The sequence below is a fragment of the Tyto alba genome, unplaced genomic scaffold, assembly GCF_018691265.1.
Source record: "Tyto alba isolate M040663 unplaced genomic scaffold, T.alba_DEE_v4.0 Super-Scaffold_5, whole genome shotgun sequence".
Classification (NCBI taxonomy): domain Eukaryota; kingdom Metazoa; phylum Chordata; class Aves; order Strigiformes; family Tytonidae; genus Tyto; species Tyto alba.
Genome location: NW_024881326.1, coordinates 2,486,983 through 2,504,707, shown reverse-complemented (window position 1 = coordinate 2,504,707; position 17,725 = coordinate 2,486,983). Strand labels below are relative to the sequence as shown.

At 41.3% G+C, this 17,725-nt stretch overlaps 1 protein-coding gene across 1 annotated transcript; it reads left to right on the top strand.

Annotated features, from left to right (window-relative positions):
* The first annotated feature begins 5,859 nt into the window (after positions 1 to 5,859).
* On the top strand, positions 5,860 to 16,870 carry LOC104356565 (ras-like protein family member 11A-like). The gene is made up of 4 exons (XM_009965866.3): positions 5,860 to 6,312; positions 7,731 to 7,787; positions 10,187 to 10,269; positions 14,169 to 16,870. The coding sequence occupies exons 1-4, from the start codon at positions 6,168 to 6,170 to the stop codon at positions 14,634 to 14,636; spliced, it is 753 nt and encodes a 250-aa protein (XP_009964168.1). The 5' UTR covers positions 5,860 to 6,167; the 3' UTR covers positions 14,637 to 16,870.
* The last annotated feature ends 855 nt before the right edge of the window (positions 16,871 to 17,725 follow it).

The window sequence follows — 17,725 nt, the reverse complement described above, 5'->3', positions numbered from 1 at the left end:
CAAATGGAGCCGGGCGCCGGCGGTGCGGCGCCCAAACGGCGCCGGCTGCGCGCCGAGCCGCTCCCCTCAGGGGTTCCACCGCCTTTCCGTGTCCCCCCCCCCTTCCCTCTCCTCCAGCCGGGGTGTTGGGAGCCTGCGAGGCCCCCTGCGAGGCCGGGAGGGTGGCAGGAGTCACCGCGGGGCTGGGCTGCGGCTTCCCCCTCAGCCAAAAGGCAGCCGGCTGTGGGGATGGAGGGAGGCGAGATGTGTTTCAATTCCCTCGGGCCGTGGAGGTGGTTTGGAGGCCCCGGTGGGACGGCGGTGAAACTGGAGGAAGGCGCCGGTCCCCACAGGGATGGAGCTGAGGGGCTGGGGGACATCCTCAGATCTCCCCAGCGAGGCAAACCACAGCCACCCTGAAGCACCGAAAGGCTTCGAAGGCGCACGCTCGGAACTCTGCGCTTTCCCTCTTTTCAGTGGTTGTGAGCACCCACAAACAGGTTTTCACCACATGATGCCCAGTTCAAGGATGGAGTCGGGCAGTGTTTTTGCATGAAGTAATCCATCACTGTTCAGCACCACGCGTCCCCGTTTCAGCAAAATCACAAAATGGTCTCTTTCAGAGCACTGCGCTACAAATGACAACAGTGTCTCTTGTAAACCCTGGAGGAAAAGGAGTGAAAAATGTTGCTGAGTCGCCATGCAGCAATTTCAAACGCTGTACACCAAAAGCAAATACACATCAGAGGAAAACATCCCTTGTGAAGCCTGGGACGGGTACAAACGTTTGTCATCTGGCTGATTAAGATCTACAGAATTCTGTCAAACGTGGAAGGAGCCTGGCTCATATTTTGTATTAACTATAAATTGAGTGCTGTCGAAAAGTGCTGATGGAGGTGGCTGGAAACCCTCTGTTCATGCTGTCTGCGAAGCACACCATCAGCAGCGATAGGACTGTTTCCACACGCTGCTCCTTATTCCAGCCCTGACCTTCTGGGAATATCTGTGGGGAAGGGAGGACGGTTCAGTTTCCAAAGCACAAACTTTTTTTATGAGGCCAAGATGTTTCCATTCTATTTGAGTTGCTTGCCTGCAGCGATGTTCTCTTATACACATTGTACTTTCCACGTCATCTACTACAGGCTCCCGAGGGAGATTATTTGGCAACCTAAAAAAAAAAAAAAAAAAAAAAATCCTTACAAAATATGCTAAAAGTGAAATAGGACACGTGCTCCTTACAGGGTTTCCATGAATGGCAACACAACAAAATAAGGGACAGGAAATACAGAAATAGTGGAATATGTAGTGTTTAACCAAATTGAACTATCTATTTAAATGATCGCCTCCCTAACATCCCAAAATAGAATCAAATATGATTTATCACGGCTGTCGCAATATCATCTGAGGACACTTCCTTCCTCTTTGGCCTCAGGATCAGAACAACTTCGTGCTGGGTACAATTATGGTGCTAAAATGGCAGTCTTGTCCCCAGCGAACGTCTTCTGAGGTTATTTCTGAAGCACATGGCCGAATTTTTAATGCCTTTTACCCATGATCGGTCTCCACACAAGGTGAAATCCCAAGCAGACAGAGAAAGACTGGCTCCTCATGCATATCACATTCAGTTTTGTTCCCACCTTATCTCCTGCAAAGGTGCTTTTTATTTGCCTTTCCCAACTATGAGGGTATCTAGTTACTCGGAGCAAAAAGGTAGTTAAAACGCTACTTTTGTTTGGTGCAGTGTGAGAACTGGCCTTTGGGCCCCAAGTCTGCAACAAAGAACAAAGACAGTCAGACAAAGCTGCAAAGATCAATCTGTTGCTGTTTGGAATACATTCAGGAGCGAGGGACGTGTACATGAGTCGCCAGCTACGAGTATTATCACAGTATCTGCCAAAGCAACCGGCACTTCCCCAGCACCACGTTTACCATTTCCGCTCAGGTATGAGCTGTACTTCTCCAGCCATGTCGCCATAATGTCAATATACTGTACAAAACCATCTGAGATATACTGGAGGTAAATGTAACCATTACAAATAGACTTTTAGAAGAAAAATAGTTTTTGCCAGTACTAGGCAGGAAAGAGTGACAACAATTACTGTTTCCCCAACATGCTGGGATCTTAGCAAGATCGTTCTGGCTCTGCTTATCTGTTACTCCTTTTGTAAAATGTATGAGGAATAATTATATCCAGTTTTAAAAGCAATTTGACATCCTCATATGAGGAGCACTATGGTAATAGCAAATATTTTTATTTTTAGAATGCATCATCTCTGAAGATGTGTAGAAGTGCCAACAACAATAAAACCAGAAAATCTTATGAAATCTATAGCCAAAAGCAACATAGACCAATAAATAAATCTGTAAAAAATTTGGTGTGGAAATAACATCATCTCTGTGCAACATGCAAAGGCACATATCCTTGCATGGAGCAACCCAAGGAGTGGGTTAGTAAACTCTTCAGAATCTTCCAAATGTTTTCAAAGTTGCTTTGAGCTTTGCAAACATTCTCCCTCTAATTTAAGTTATTGTTTTTCCAAGAGAATTTGAATTTAAAACATAGCTTTCTTAGCTAAATATAAGTCCATTGTGCACAAACAATGAAAATCTCTTTTAAAAACAATTCTTATTCTACATGCCAAGGGTTATACAATCTCAAATAGTGTGAATCCTTTTGCATGGTTTCACTCGGTGAAAAGACTATTCTGACAATCTAGAAAATCAGATAAGGATCAGATTTTAAAACCTCTGGCTTTGATTCTACATCTTACTTGAATTCTTTCAGAATTAGAGCCTAAAAGTTGTGATTTTGGGGCAGGGGAAAGGACATTGAGAATATATTTCAAACTTTTCGAGAATACACAGCTTTTTAAATTATTACTAAAACCCGTTCTCTCTGGACAGAGATTTCTGCACGCAGTGGAAACAAGCTTTGGTTAGAAGCACAAGAAGCCTGTGCTAGTGCATAAGAAATTTAGATTGAACCATATTAGCAAAGGAACTGGAAATCGATTGGTCTGCTTCCAAGATGCAGTCTAAAACTGCTTTCGCGTTTGTTTTAAGCAACCAGAAGCCATCCCAGCTGCCAAAAGAGGCAGTTCAACATTTCCTCCACCACTGGTCTTTCATTCCTTCCCCCACGCATCTCCTCTCTTGTGTCAGCACCAGCATCCGTACAAGCACATGGTAAACAGCTTTTCGAGTCTCTCCTCACACAGCAGCTGCTCCGGGCCCATGCTCGGTTTTGGTGCCCCGCTCTGTGCCCTCGCAGCCCCCGCTGTGTTTTTGAAATGCAGAGAACTGCATGCTGTACCCGCCATGGGGATGCTCTGAGGGTTTACGGAAATCAGCAAAATGCTACCTTATGTCTCCTTTTCCATTCCCCTGCCAAGGATACCCAACATTTTGTTGGCTTTTTTTGCTGCTGTTGCACAGTGAGCCGTTGAGTGTGAGCTGCCGGTGATGACTCTAAGGTCTCTTTCCAAATTTATGAGTGCCACATCCAAGTTCAGCATCATTTAAACAGAGTTTATACTCTTTCTCTCTAGATGCATTACCTTACATTTTTCTAGACTAAAGCTCACCTGCTGACTTTACGTATGCTCACTCACTTTTGTCAGATCCTTCTGGAGGCCCTCAGCATCAGCACAATATTTGGTTATTCAAGAGGACTCGAACTTTTGTTTCTGTTGGTTGTGTTGCCTCTCTTTTGGAGCAATCCAGCCAATCTGTATTCTCCTAGGAATGCCTTTGCTCATATAGAATATTCTCTGTGATCTTGCTTAACTTCTCTGGCTTTTTTCCTGTGCTGAAACTCTTCTGGCCACCTAGAAGATGATAGATATATTACTGTTTGTTTTTATAGGAGGGCTATTGTGATGAATACTTTTATATTACTCACTAACATATGCTTTTAATAGCAAATGGTAACAAAGGTTCCAACATCCTACACTTAGAGAGGTGGACAGTTACATACTGTTGCTAGCTAATGCCAAAATTTATAATGTGTCCAGCTCAACAATGCATTTCAGAGTGCCCTGTTAACTGACCACAAGATTTTGAGCATTTTCCTATTCCTCCTCTCATTTTGCCTGTTCTCACAAAACCTGTATGAGATTAAAGCAGATGGTAATCTGGTAATGAAATGGTAATGAAATTTCCTGGAAAAGATTTTTCAGTGTTTGGGTGTTTGCAAAAATCTGGAAGTAAATTTACACTGGAAGATTTGAAAACCATTCACATAGGAGCCGTGTCCCAAAAGGCACATGATCTGGTGGCTCCCTCCCAGTACCATGAACTGGGGAGTCCTCCAGACATTTTATTCCACCTCTTCATCAGCTGACTGTCGTGATGGCCAAAGTAATAACACTTGGTGCTTACACAGCAACTCTGCACAAATACTGCTTCAGAAGTAGTTTTTGGAGGGGAAGCAGAGCCTCAGGAAAGTGACACATCCATAAATCTCCTGAATCTTGTGCTTATTTCACTGGACTGCTGTGCACCAACACTGTTTTTTTTCTAAAGCCAGTTCACACTCAGCACATCCTCTGTGATGCTGGTGTGGAAACTGAGATCATTTGACAACCTGGCCCCCAGTGCTTTGGGAAGAGGTAGTTATCCAGAGCCCTGACTTGATTTCCCATCCTCTTGTGCTAGCTCATGACTGTACCCCTGGCCTCTAAAACCTGCTGAGAAGAACGCATGTGTATGCTGTGATTGAAAGCCGTGGCGTGAAAGCAGCTGGGCAGAAAAAGTCATTTTGGTGGATGCAGCCGCTACATAATGAGCCATGCCTACCTTCTGCCTGCTAGGAGCGTACAGAAGACAGGAAAAATCTGCATCCTCAGGTCTCTGTGATCTGTGGGTGGATTAGCTTGTGGTGCCACTTTCCATTAATATCCATGTCTCCCACACAGCGTGACAGAGTATGTGTCTCAGAAGTATGCTGCCTGCACCAGGCTCGCCTCTTGCCACTGCTGCCTAAAGCTGCTCCTGCCCCTTGCAGACCTCTTTTGAGAACTATTTCAAAGATTAATGCTCTAAGTATATTTTCTGTAGTTTAATTTACATCTGGTTTATATTATTTGCAGTTTTGCTTTATCTGGGTCATTCCCTCCCTACTGCTCTTCCCTTTTTTCTTCCCTCCTCATCATCCTTGATAACTGAGAGTCGATTGCAGTTAGTGTACAGTTACATGCTGTCATCCCAACAGACACTGCAGCCGCCAGCTGTCTTAAAACTACACTGAGTTTTCCTATAGAAGTCATTCTTTCTTCATTCCCTCTGTCTGGCTCACCCCACTGAAGGATACCAAGTCCTTCCTCAGCCTTGTCAAGTCTGTCACCAGCCCAAAATGCACTTTTCCATGTTTGGAGAAACTGCAGTCCTAACCCAACGCTAACCCACATTCTAGCGGGCCATTAGGACTAACAACATGTATAAACCAGCAGATCGAATGTATCCTGGAGGATACGTATGTGAGCTAGTATTTTGGAAAAACCCACAGCTGCCTGAAAACTGGGAGGGGGGTGGGTGTGGGTGGGTGTCTGTGTGTGCAAAAAATGTGTTTGTTTTCCTGAAGAGGAGTGTCCCATCAGCTTTGGCACTCTGAAGGGGCCCAACTGCAGGACACAATAGGACAGGGAGAACAACAGAGCATGGAGTTGAGCCAATTGAAAATGCAAAGAAACTAGACAGGCAGAACGGGATTATTCAGAGTGGAATTAGAGCAGAGCACGGGATTGACTGTTTCTTGCTGAAAACGCTACCGTGATGACTGTAAAACAGAAGAATCTCGTTTTAGCAAAGAGCCAAGGGGCAGCACATAAAACAGGCAGAAGGGAGAGATAAAGCAGCGAGGGAGCGAGGGAGCGTGGTTGATGGAGGCACACGCTCGGTGCCCGGCTGGAGGAATGTCATGGTTTCACTTGTGATTGGCTGGGGAATGGAGGAGTCAGTTTTCACGGGGGCTGATCAAAAAGTTCCCTTTTGCCTTCCAAAGTTGCTGTCTGAGCAGAGGCATAGGGAAGAGGAGGCCAGTCGCTCTAACATTCCTCAGGAAAGCTACTTAAATGCAATGAGAAAGCTTCTCTATCCAAGGATATACAGCCAAGAACAGACGCCGAGAAGCTGTTTTCCTTCTTTTCTCCCCCAACTCCTACCGGAGTTGAACAGCTCTCATTTCTGGCATGCGTCTCCTCTCTCAGGATACTATGTCACAGTATTCGACTAACTTTCTTTTGCTCCCCATACCAGAGTATCCTGTATTAGACTGCGTGCCCAACAAAATCATCAAGCTCGTGGTACTGGGTGGCAGTAGCGTTGGCAAGACAGGTAAGTCCACAGGTGTAGTTCCATGCTTTTGCTTGCTGCTGTATTTATGAGCTCATTTGCAGCTCAGATAGACCCAAAGCTGTGAAAACTCTTCACTGTTGCAGCTTGAACATTTTAAGTTACTTTTTTTTTGTTTGGTTGTTGTTTTTTTTTTTTTGAAAATGCACTGAATAATTGGCGAGGCAGATTTGCAGTAGGTCTGTGTGAGCGCTCAACGTGAGGTGGCAGCTCCATACTCAAATGATTCAACCTGGTCTCATGCAAATTATTTAACTGTGTCTAAATTTCCATACCCCAAAACTGGGACTAGTGGTTTTTATTCTTCAGTTGTAAATGTTATATGCCCTACAGACAAATAACAGCATACAAGATGTGTCTTCCTGTATTATTCTCCAAAGGAGAGGAAAAGAGGGTAAAGCAAGCATTACTGATTTTGAATATACAGTTTATGATTTCAGAAATTATTAAGGCCAGATGTGTTTTACTAATCTGAGGTTCCACAGGATTCAGTAAAATGTTTGATTGCTTTGGATTTAAGGCAGACACATGTACATATTATTTTTAAGTAGTTTGTTAAGATAGCTGCACAGTCCATTTCATTTAAGGGTACTAAAGAGGTGACCCAGTATCCACTGTGAGAAAAATTATTATTTTAAATGAAATCTATGATAGAGTTGTTTGCAGAATAAACCCTTTTATTTAGCTATTAACTAACTGGCTTTACAAATTGCTAGGAATCTGCTGAGATGAACGCACTAAAGGAATATAAGTTACTGTTGCCACAGTGGGATTTTAAGTGTTATAAAGTGATCAAGGAAAAGGAAAATGTTCTCATCCAACACTGTAAGAAACCACTGGAGGTTAAGGTGAATAAGATGGCTCAGGGTGCTGCAGCATGACCCATCTGTGCAGAGCACATGCAGTTTGTTTGCTGGATGTGATTAGGTATCACTAATGGATTTCATGAGGAGGACTGGGGATTTTTAAGTCTGGGAAGAACCATTACATCCATCAGCCTCACTTCTTATATGACACAGAGGTCTTAAATGTGCTATTGGGATCAGTTTCAGTTTACTGGCTTGTTACTCTTTTTCTAAATTATTTCAAACCAAAAGTCAGATTGTTATACCTGCAATCACAACAAACAAACCTCCGTATCCTACAGTGAATGGCTCCACTGAATCTACGGGGTAATTTCCAATACAAGTTGTGAAAAACTCTGCATTAAGTATCACAGCCTAGCCCCAGATCTTTTTCTGTGAGCGTTGAGAGAAGCATTTGCAGAATAATATGTGAGCAATTCAAAGATTAACTTGGGTTCATATTATACTAACTCTTCCAGTAAGATATTACATGTGTTCTGAAAAGATTGATTTTGGTTCACATTAAAGACCCATATTTTTTTCATTGTTTTACAGCCCTGGTTGTGCGCTTTCTCACGAAGAGATTTATTGGAGACTATGAAGCCAATACTGGTGAGTCTGCTTTCTGCTGCAGTACTGCAGATAGCTTGAAATCTACTCTGTTTTGTGACTGGTGCATATTACAGTAAAGCCAAGCAGTGTCAGATGTCCATAAGGTGCATATTTTCAGTTAATAGCCTCAAGCTATGAAAGCAATAAATCAAAGGCTCGTTATTTATGATCCTTTTAGCTATTTTTTTTTTCCAACTTGATGGAAAAGGATCAGAGTAAAAGGTTTGCTCGGGGAAATACCTATACTAAAATGCGGACTCGAGGAACAACTTGCATATTGACTAAGCTGCGGAAACCCAACGCTGCTCTCTGCAACCCCAGGGAAGTCAGAGGAATTACAAAGCGCGTAAAAGGCAGTTCAGAACTTTTTTTTGTGTACTCCCATTTTTCCAGTGGCTTTTATGGCAAAGGAGACTTCCAAATTGAAGTCTTCTTTCCATAAGATAAGCAAAGTGACCATGCAAACTGCTTCTACTGCATTTCTTGTTTAATCCTGACACCTCAGAGGATGTGTTCATGTGAACTGTTTAATTCACAGCTGCTGTTCTAAGAAAGTGCCAAATGTGTTGGCCTGTGTTGAAGAAACGATCTATGTACACATCCCACACGTAGGCCACCTCACAGTTTTTGGGTGAAGGAGGACAGGATTCAAAGCAGTGATTGCTTCACGTCGGAGATGCATGCTGAATTTAGAATGATGAGTTAGGAAAGGAGATGGCAGTACAAGGCACCTTTGATCTCTGCCTGTCTGATGAAACACAATCTGAAAGCTCCTCCTTACAGCTCCCTCTCACTGACCCTAAGTAACCTTGATGGTTGGCTGCACTATTTCTCTTTATTTTCCTTCATCTCTTCTATGGGAGACCGTACATCAAGTTAGACTTCTGAGCTCTGCAATGGATTGCTGCCAGAGACATTGCTGAGAACCACATGCTTTTCTCATTAAGCTACCAGCCCAACAGCCATCCTATAGAAGAAATAAATATGCCAGAAATAAGAAACAGGTGGCAGTGTATTTGTGATCATTCAACCATGCTTCTCCTTCAGTTGGGTATCAGGCAGAGCACAGCCAGTGTCTGGAAGTACCTGCTCTTTCTTCTGCAATGCACTACAGAGTAGGAATAATACATTGTCTTGTTTTGGTTCAGGGGTGCAGTATCTTCCCATAAAACAGTATCATCTTTTCACCTTAAAATCGGATGTATTTTCAAAAAAAAAAAAAAAAAGAAAAAAATCCCAGGACTACATCATCTCACAGAGTCAATATTAAAACAGAATATGATCATGTTGGATTCAGATGTAGCAAACTTTGCCATATTAAATTCCCTTATATTTTAAATGTTGCTATGAGCTCAGACTCTTTTCCACTGAAATAAAAACACCTGTTTCCTTGAACCAAAGATGATTTTCAGCAGTGATAGCATTACTGTCACCAACTGCCCTCCCTCTTAATCTGAATTTCTTACCCTCCAGTAGATGGGATATCTCTGCGTTTGAGGTGAAGTACATTGTTTTAGATGCAACAGTGACAATTGTATTTGGACAAGACTGAAAGGCTGTATACAACAGCTGTGGATATAGCAGTTCTTCATGTATCCAGGAGACTTGTATTAAGTTCTACAGAAAAATGATGATGGCGTCAATCTCTGAAGCTGTTCTTATCACAACCATGGATAGTTCGTAAGATCAAAACTTAAGTTTTCATTGTCACTTAACCTGCACTCCAGGAACAAAATAAAGTTCAAGAATGTGATGTTCAAAGCTCAGTGATGTTTTTATAACAGCTGGATCAGTCCTAGATGGTTTGGACTAGCACTTGGCTCTGAATACATGTCATTCAGATTAACCAGAAGTCAGATTCAAAGTGTCCAGTCTTTGGGGATTCCAACCATTCTCTGACTGCTAAGGCCACACGAATCCAAAAGAGCATCTAGGTGATTTGTACAGTCACTCTGTGTCCAAAACTAGCATACTTTCCTTTCTTAAAACTTCCAGAAAAGTGCAATAGGAAACAGCTCACTCCTTTCACAGACAATACCTGGATATCTTGGTTTAAGATGAAAAATATATGCAGTCCACATTTTTAAAAGTTAACAATATGGACTGAAAACCTGAATGGGGTTTATGTGCCCGCTTTGACTGTTTGATTCAATGCAGAGCACCACCCTTCCCAGATACCATCCCAGGTATACATTCAACTCATCTGACTGCACAGCAAATACAAAGCCAGTTTACTTAAGTGAACAGTTGCACAACTGCTCTGGTGCCATTCACTTTTCTGTAAGGAGCTACATATCATAAGCCTCAAAAATCTGGATTTCAACAGTTCCATTTTGCCTTTACATATGCTTTCTTCTTTGCTACAGTCACTGATTCTAACAATCTTACTTTTCCACCAGGTGCTTTGTATTCAAGAAAGTTCACCATAGATGGGGAACAGATCTCTCTGCAGGTGCAGGATACTCCCTTTGTTTCATTGGAGGTAAAACATCTTCTCAGTGCATTGGTACTTTACAACACATTTATTGTCTCTTGTTTGTTGCCAGCACTTCCATCTGTAGTAATATTATCAGCAGAAAAATACCTGGGCTCAAGCCCAAGTGAAGTCTTAAGCCCCACCAAAACAAGCCCTTGAAGGGGTTCAATGAGGCTCCTTTAAAAGTCAGTCAAAATTAGATCAAATCTATTTCAAACACATTACTGCATCCCAAGCCTAAATAGCAGTAAAATCATAATCTGGCTCGCTCCTGCCAACTCCTTGATTATTTCCTGTAAAATGGAATCTGTCCCTGTGTGGCAGAAAACTCACCTGTCTAGAGGCCCAGCTGGCTCAGCTTAGGCCTTTCTACCCACCCAGAATCTCTCTTCTCTAGAAAGCTGTTTCTTCCCAAGGGGACAGGCCTCATACCGGTTGTCATTTCCAACTAGGGTCCTTTTTTTTTTTTTTTTCATTCCTTATTTTTAAGGTGTTAGTATTTATTTACGCCCCTATTTCTGTCAGTGTTTTAAGATATTCTAGATTTAATATTTGACTAGGAATACATTTCTAGAAATATTTTTCCAAGCAGGATTTAAGATTAAGATGTCTTTTTGAACATCTGCTTCACATGCAGAACAAGAGGATGAAAATAGTGTCAAAGCAGCAGGAGATGTAATGAAATTTGTTTTTATATGAGTGGTGGAAAACTCATGAGAGTAGTAATTTGTACAAAATAGCTGAGATTTCATGATAAAATTAAGTATCCTCTTGTCACCATCAAACCTAAATTTCTAGGTTTGGCCTTAACCTCAGTCTAAGCTCACACTTGGCCAAATATATTTCTGGATGGGAACACCACCTTCTCTCATCCTCTTTCAGGCTAGCCGTGGACAGCTTTATAAACCTTGTTTTGTCTGCACAGCCCCATTTGTGCATGGGCTCATTTCTGTTCTGTAGAGCTGTTCCATCCTGAGTTTACAGAACAGGGTAAGCAAAGCTCCCACAGCCTCAGTTTCCATTTCCATCCTCTCTGATGACTGGAAGCAGATTTAAGGGGACAGCTTTGTCAAAGTTCCACACTCTCTGCTGCTGGGGGTGCACAGAGCAGAGGAGACGACCCCTCATTTATTCTGGACACTAAAAAGCAAACAAAAGCTGCTATGGAAGTTCTCCCAATATTCAAGTGGGACTTAATAGTACAAAGGCCCTATGCCAGCTTGCTTAGAGAGGACCTGCAAAGAGAAGCTGTGGGTGGTGATTAGGCACAGTTGGGACTGCCTGATAAACACTCAACAAAGGGAATCCCCACTCTCTTCTATCCCATGGAGAAAGAAGGGAGTGAAAGAATTTAATTCCCCCTCTTTCACACCAGAGACATGTTTATTTTCCAGTTTCCCTGTTTCAATTAAGAATGTGCCCTATAGTTTTGTGACTGTATCCAGAGCTCCATGAAATTTAGTAATGCCAACAGCTGAGGTTTCTTAGTCAGAAATGATTTTGATTTAGTTAGGAAGGAGATTCATTTTATTTGTCCCTGTCAAAGGTCCACACTGTTTCAAAAGTTCCCACAGACACACTTATCTTGGGCTGCATCTCTGTTTGCATCAAATGATGTGTCTGAGATAATGTGAAGGGGCTGTTCCTGAACAGGACTTGTTAAGACTGAGAATAGGTCGGATTTTCTGTTAAAACCCTTAAGGAAGAGAGTTTCTTGCACTCTTCAGGCTTGCAGGAGGAAGTCCTGTGGAATCACTCAGGATTCCAGCCACACTGGAAATGTTAATGTTTAAGAGAGAAACAGAAGCAAACGGATAACTGGTTTTGTTAGGTGATTCATTGCTGCTTGGTCTATACATGGCAAATGACTGTGTGTTTCAAAATTCATTCTGGAGCAGAGATTTCCATTTAAAAAGTAGCCCATTACCCTTTGATTTTCCTGAATAAAGCATTCCATCGGGGATTATCCATCCATCTCACTACTGGGTGGGCCTAGCTGGAGTAACAGAATTTCTGCTCATTAAGGCTCTCTGAATGTACACCTTCTCCAAAAACATTTTCAAATGCTTGCCAGAGCAATTAGTTCTTTTTCCCCCTGAAAGGAGTTTGCTGGTGAAAAGAGGCTAGCAGGACTTGAAGGGTGGCTAATTATCTACAGATTGGCTACAACCCAGACACCAACAGTGCAAATTGCCCGTCTTCCCACAGTCTGCCCTGTCCTGGCTTCAGTTCACCCTCACTGACCTTTTAAACAAGGCTGCTAGTGAGGATCCCTCTTCATTCCACACGTACTTCTGTTCGGTTTGAGGGTTTTGGGGAGAGGGGCATAAGAGCATCTGTTAAACAGTTTCACTGCTAACAGGATTTAGGGTTACTGTGAGCTGGCAAGAGCAAAGAACTACTAGGTGTGATGAGCCAGTGCCTCTATTGGCATTACTGAAATATTTACAAAGGGCAGTTAGTTAGCAGAACTCCTGTTGAAAGTTGTCAGCCTAATTTATACTCTGAGCCTTCAGAAATTCTATTCTCACAGAAGAGCCTTGTTGGTAGTCCTTTTTTTACTGACTGATCTACCATAATAGAACTGATCAGTTTTACTCATTCTTTTCCACCTCTTCTTCCTGAGGTTAGGCTTTATACACTTTCATATTTAGGTGTCTAAATGAAAGTAATCTGGTTTGGGAGACAGCTGAGTACATGTAAATTCTGTTAAAATGAATGCGAGTGGCAGATATATATTCTATAGATAAAGAGATAGTGGAACATATGTTCTAATAGTCTCACTGAAGTTGATGAAGACTTCTTGAATAGACTTTAGCAATAACAATAATAAAAGTTTGGGCTCTGTATTCATGATCTTGAACTCCCCTTAAAATACAAAAAAGCCTTTAACTCCTACCAACTTCATCAAGAGCTGAATACTGAATATGCGTAATGCCTTGTTGGATCTGAAAGAAATGACAAAGTTCCAGAAAGCCTGTAATATTGACAGGAATGTCAGTTCTTACAAACCAAGCATACTGCCAATAACTACAGCAGAGATCTCTCTATCTGGCTGGGTTACACACCAGCACGGATAACAAAGAGTAGAGGATTAGCTGAAAATAGCTTCATCTTGAAAAGTGAGCTGATCTCTTTTCAAGCCCCACAGTATTGTATTCAGTTTTATATTCCCAACGCTGATGATTGTTATGGCTGTCTGAGTAGGAGCAGTGGTGGACTGAACAAATGTGTGACCAGCAAAGCAATAATACAAACCCATTCCTCCTTTACAAATGTGCAATGAGCTTTCACCTCATTTTCAATTCTAGCAAATGGTTATTTGTAACAAATTGCTTTTTTGAAGTAATTTTGCCTTTGACTATCTGGAGACCTACATGGCAGAAAAACCTGTCAGGCTTCGCCAAACAGAATTAGTGAGAACCCTCATCCATGGAGACATTGAATGCAGAATTGAAAAAAGCTCTAAAAAACCACCTTGGGGGACGACCATTCACTTGCTGTAGTGTGACTAGCCCGCTGAATTTTATAACGCTCTTACCATGCCCATCACAATTTTATCCACAATGAAAGAGCAGGTTTTTGTCACACTGGTTTAGTACAATAGAATACAGAACAAACTTTTCAATATCAGTCTTTTGGCCATTCTCTTGTTTTCAACCAGTTTGCTGTGATCCCTCCCCACTCCACATTACTGCTTACCTGGAATATGTTACTGACACAGTGGAAATTTTTGCTGTCCCTGGTACATTCCCTGACAGTCAAAGAGATTTCTGCCTGCACACAGTGAAACAGCCACACATTAAAACAAAGCTCCGAGTAGCTAACAGTGCTGTACGACTGTTTGCTCTGTCTGCTCCCTGTTCTCAGTTTTCTAATCTCACACCTCTTGGTTTTGACGGCAGGATGACACTGACAGCATATGCTGCCAAGAGCAGATAAACCGTTCAATCTACTGGGCAGATGGCTTCGTTTTTGTTTACTCCATCACAGACTATGAGAGCTACCGAGTCATCCGTCCCCTACACCAGCACATCCGCAAGATTCACCCGAATGCTAACATTCCCCTGCTCCTGATGGCAAACAAAGGAGACCTCCTGCGAGCCAGGCAGGTGTCCTCCAAAGAAGGACTGCAGCTGGCCAGTGAACTGGGAGGTACTTACTATGAAGTGTCAGCCCGGGAGAACTGTGAGGGAGTGCATGAAGCCTTCCAGCAGCTTTGCCAGGAGGTCAGCAGGATGATTGGGAGCTGCAATGGAGAGAAACGAAGAGGCCTCCACCTCGTCCGACCCAAGTCTCCAAATATGCAGGACTTAAAGAGACGTTTGAAACAGGCTCTGACTTCCAAAGGGAAATCTGCCACTACGCTTTGATGTGGCTGACAGAAATCATTTCCCACAGCCCTGATAATAAGGCAAGAAAATAAGCTGGTAATAAGGGGCATCGCTGAAATTCAGCAATCAGGTTGCGTGAGAGGCTCTTTTATTTTGTCTTTACATCTTCCTTAAAAATCCCATGCTTATTCAGCAAAGGAACTTACAGAATTTGCACTCTGGGGTGAGAATTTAGAAACTGTGATTTGAAAAACAGATTGTCCCAAATTATTTCCTTTTCGAAAGGGACACAGTCAAATAATTCAGTCTTAAAATGTGGATTTTATTAATAAAGATAATTAAATCCTACTTTTAAGAGAAATGACTTCTCCTGGGGATGGTTGTATTCCCAAGCATAGGCAATAAGCTGCAGCAAGACACGAGGAGAGTGACGTGAGCTATACTGAGCAAGCAAAGTCTACCAGATTTGCTCAGTCACAAGACTGGAAAATAAAGACAAAAAATAAACAAAGAGCATAAATAGCAAAAAGTAATAATTGAAAGCTTTTAAATTGCAGTTTAGAAAGTGTTCTTAGCAACCTGGGGAGAGATTTGCTCATATGCAAGCTTTAGCCTTGCAGTGTCCTTTTAAAGAGAGATTTTTGAAAAATCAGTATTTTTTCAGATTATTTTTCTTTTAATGCATATTGACTGTTTCTGGAAGTGGTTCTACGGGCAAAACACATACCTGTAGTAGCATTTTGTAGTCGGTTTCTCAATGGCATACTTCTCATTTTTCTGTAGGTTTCCTTCATGGCAATGAGAGAAGGACAAATAGAGCAGCAGTGTGGTTTAAAACCTGCAAAAAAATGGATTGTATTAATCAAGAGCGAGGAGGTGACCCAAAACTATTAAACATTTTTGTTTTCCAAACTAGTTAGATTTTAACTTCAAGATACTGTTTTTAAAGAAACAAGGCCTTCGCATAAAGTATCTTTAATTCATTAGATTCTTTTTTTTTTTTTTTAAAGAAGAAAAGGTTTTATGATGCCTGAAATTTCTGGCTTTGGGAATTCATCATTTTGTTATTTGCCTTAAGACCAGACTTTCCTCAGTACCTCACAATGCATCCAAATCACCGGTCTGTCAGTACATATTTCACTGGCAGCATCTCACTGTGTTCTGTCTCAGCAAGTACACAGGGACTTGAAGCTGTATGCTGTGAGCTGGCCCATTTTATGGTAGCAGTAACAACAACATGAAGCATCCATCATTCTATTCTCAACGAGAGTGGAAAGAACCTGGGTTGGACCATGAAAAAGTCATGATGCAACAACCTTTTCTTTAAACAGATCATATGAGGTCACAGGACCATGAAATGAAGCACAATGATTTATACTCAGGAACACAGAAGGGAAACCCCTGGTTTGATGGATATAGAAAAACACTCCCAGCTGCAGTTTCAGCTGGCAGTACTGAGCTAAATCAACCCTTTACTCATTATGAGGAGCAAAAATGTAAATTGAGTCAGATGAGTATATAGCTCAGGGCTTGGAAATGTATTTTGTAGTTTTCTTGTCCCTATATTGGACAACTCTAATCATGATTTTCCTTATCACCTGGATTTGCTCTGTCTACAGCTCACTTTCTGTTTTATTTATTGTTTTCACAGCTGGTCATCTGAGAATGTTTTGTGTTCTGATTAATTTAAAATTCTTTTATTCACACAAAAGAACTGCACACTTCTTTTTAAAATTAGTTTCAAGTGGTAGTAGGAGGGGAAAAGGAAAGTTACATCATCCAGACAGGGACTCAAACAGTATCAGAGGATTTCTACTTTAGCTTATGGCTAATTAACAATTTGATGGTTGAGCAGTGTCACTATTCATTGCAGGCACTTTGGTATTGTGTTTATTAGCATACAATTTCAATATTTTAAATTACTAATAACATAGCTCAAATATAGAATTAAAAATTTAATAACATGAAATACAGCAAACAGCTTGTGAGACACACAAACTGAAAATTGTTTACATTGCAAAAACGATCACCAATTTTGAATAGCAATTAAATATTTTACAATCCCAGTACTGTATAACAAGGGCTAAATTTGCTGAAGACAATTTGTCAACAATATTTGTTTTTGTAAGAGACTAAAAGAATTCGGTGCTCTAGCTTGTTAAATTTGTTTGTAATTTACTCTTTCGGCTCTAATTCCTTTCCTATGTGGGAAGAAAATTCGACAAATTTCAAACCTGTCAATGTTTTATTTTAAATAGTGATTAATAAAAACATGCAAGATCTTTCCTGAGTAGTGCATAAAATGGCTCCTTTACGTCTCACGTCTTTAAATGTTCCTTGTTTATACTAGACTAAAAATATATTTTTTTCCATTCTTATAATACACCCTGCTTTGGAAGTGTACACAAGTATTCCTACATTTGTACTCCTACATAAGTAAGTATTCCCACATTCCTGCAGCACTGGTGGGGAAAAAAAGTCTACATTTTAGCTCAGGCCAAAAAATACTGAAACATTTAAGCCTTCTCCTAAATACTAACATGTGGCAAACATTTATTCTGCTACAGAAACTTGAGTGCAGTATTTCCTTTGTTCATTGACCAGCAATACAAATCCTGTAATAGTTTTGATACCGGTTTTAAGCCAGGACATACCATCTACAGAAGACACTAGAGCTCAGCATTTTTATTAGTAGTGCAGTACTTAAACACCAGAACACACCACTGTGCCACTGAAGCTAAGCAAGGCTGAGGAAGGAGAATGCATGAAAAGCAGGGAGAAGAGAACACTATAGAATTAAGTGCCTAAAAATAATCATGTCAAATATCAAAGATTAGTCATGTAGAACCTGAATTAGAATCTGCAGGCTGCCAGAGAAAAACATCTATTCTACTGAAGGCTTAAAATTAAGCCTCTAGAGAGAAAGGTACTTGACATAAAGTCAAGAGAGGAAAGAAATAAAAAAAATGAGAGTGGATTGTTGTTTTGTTTTGTTTTGTTTTTTTAATCAAGGCAAATTCTGAGTTACAGTGGTTAAGTCCAGATTAACTCCATTGGAAACAATAGCAACAAGCTGTAAAATTCACTTTTTTTTTTCCACAGCTCTTCATTCTCCTGAGCAGTTTAAA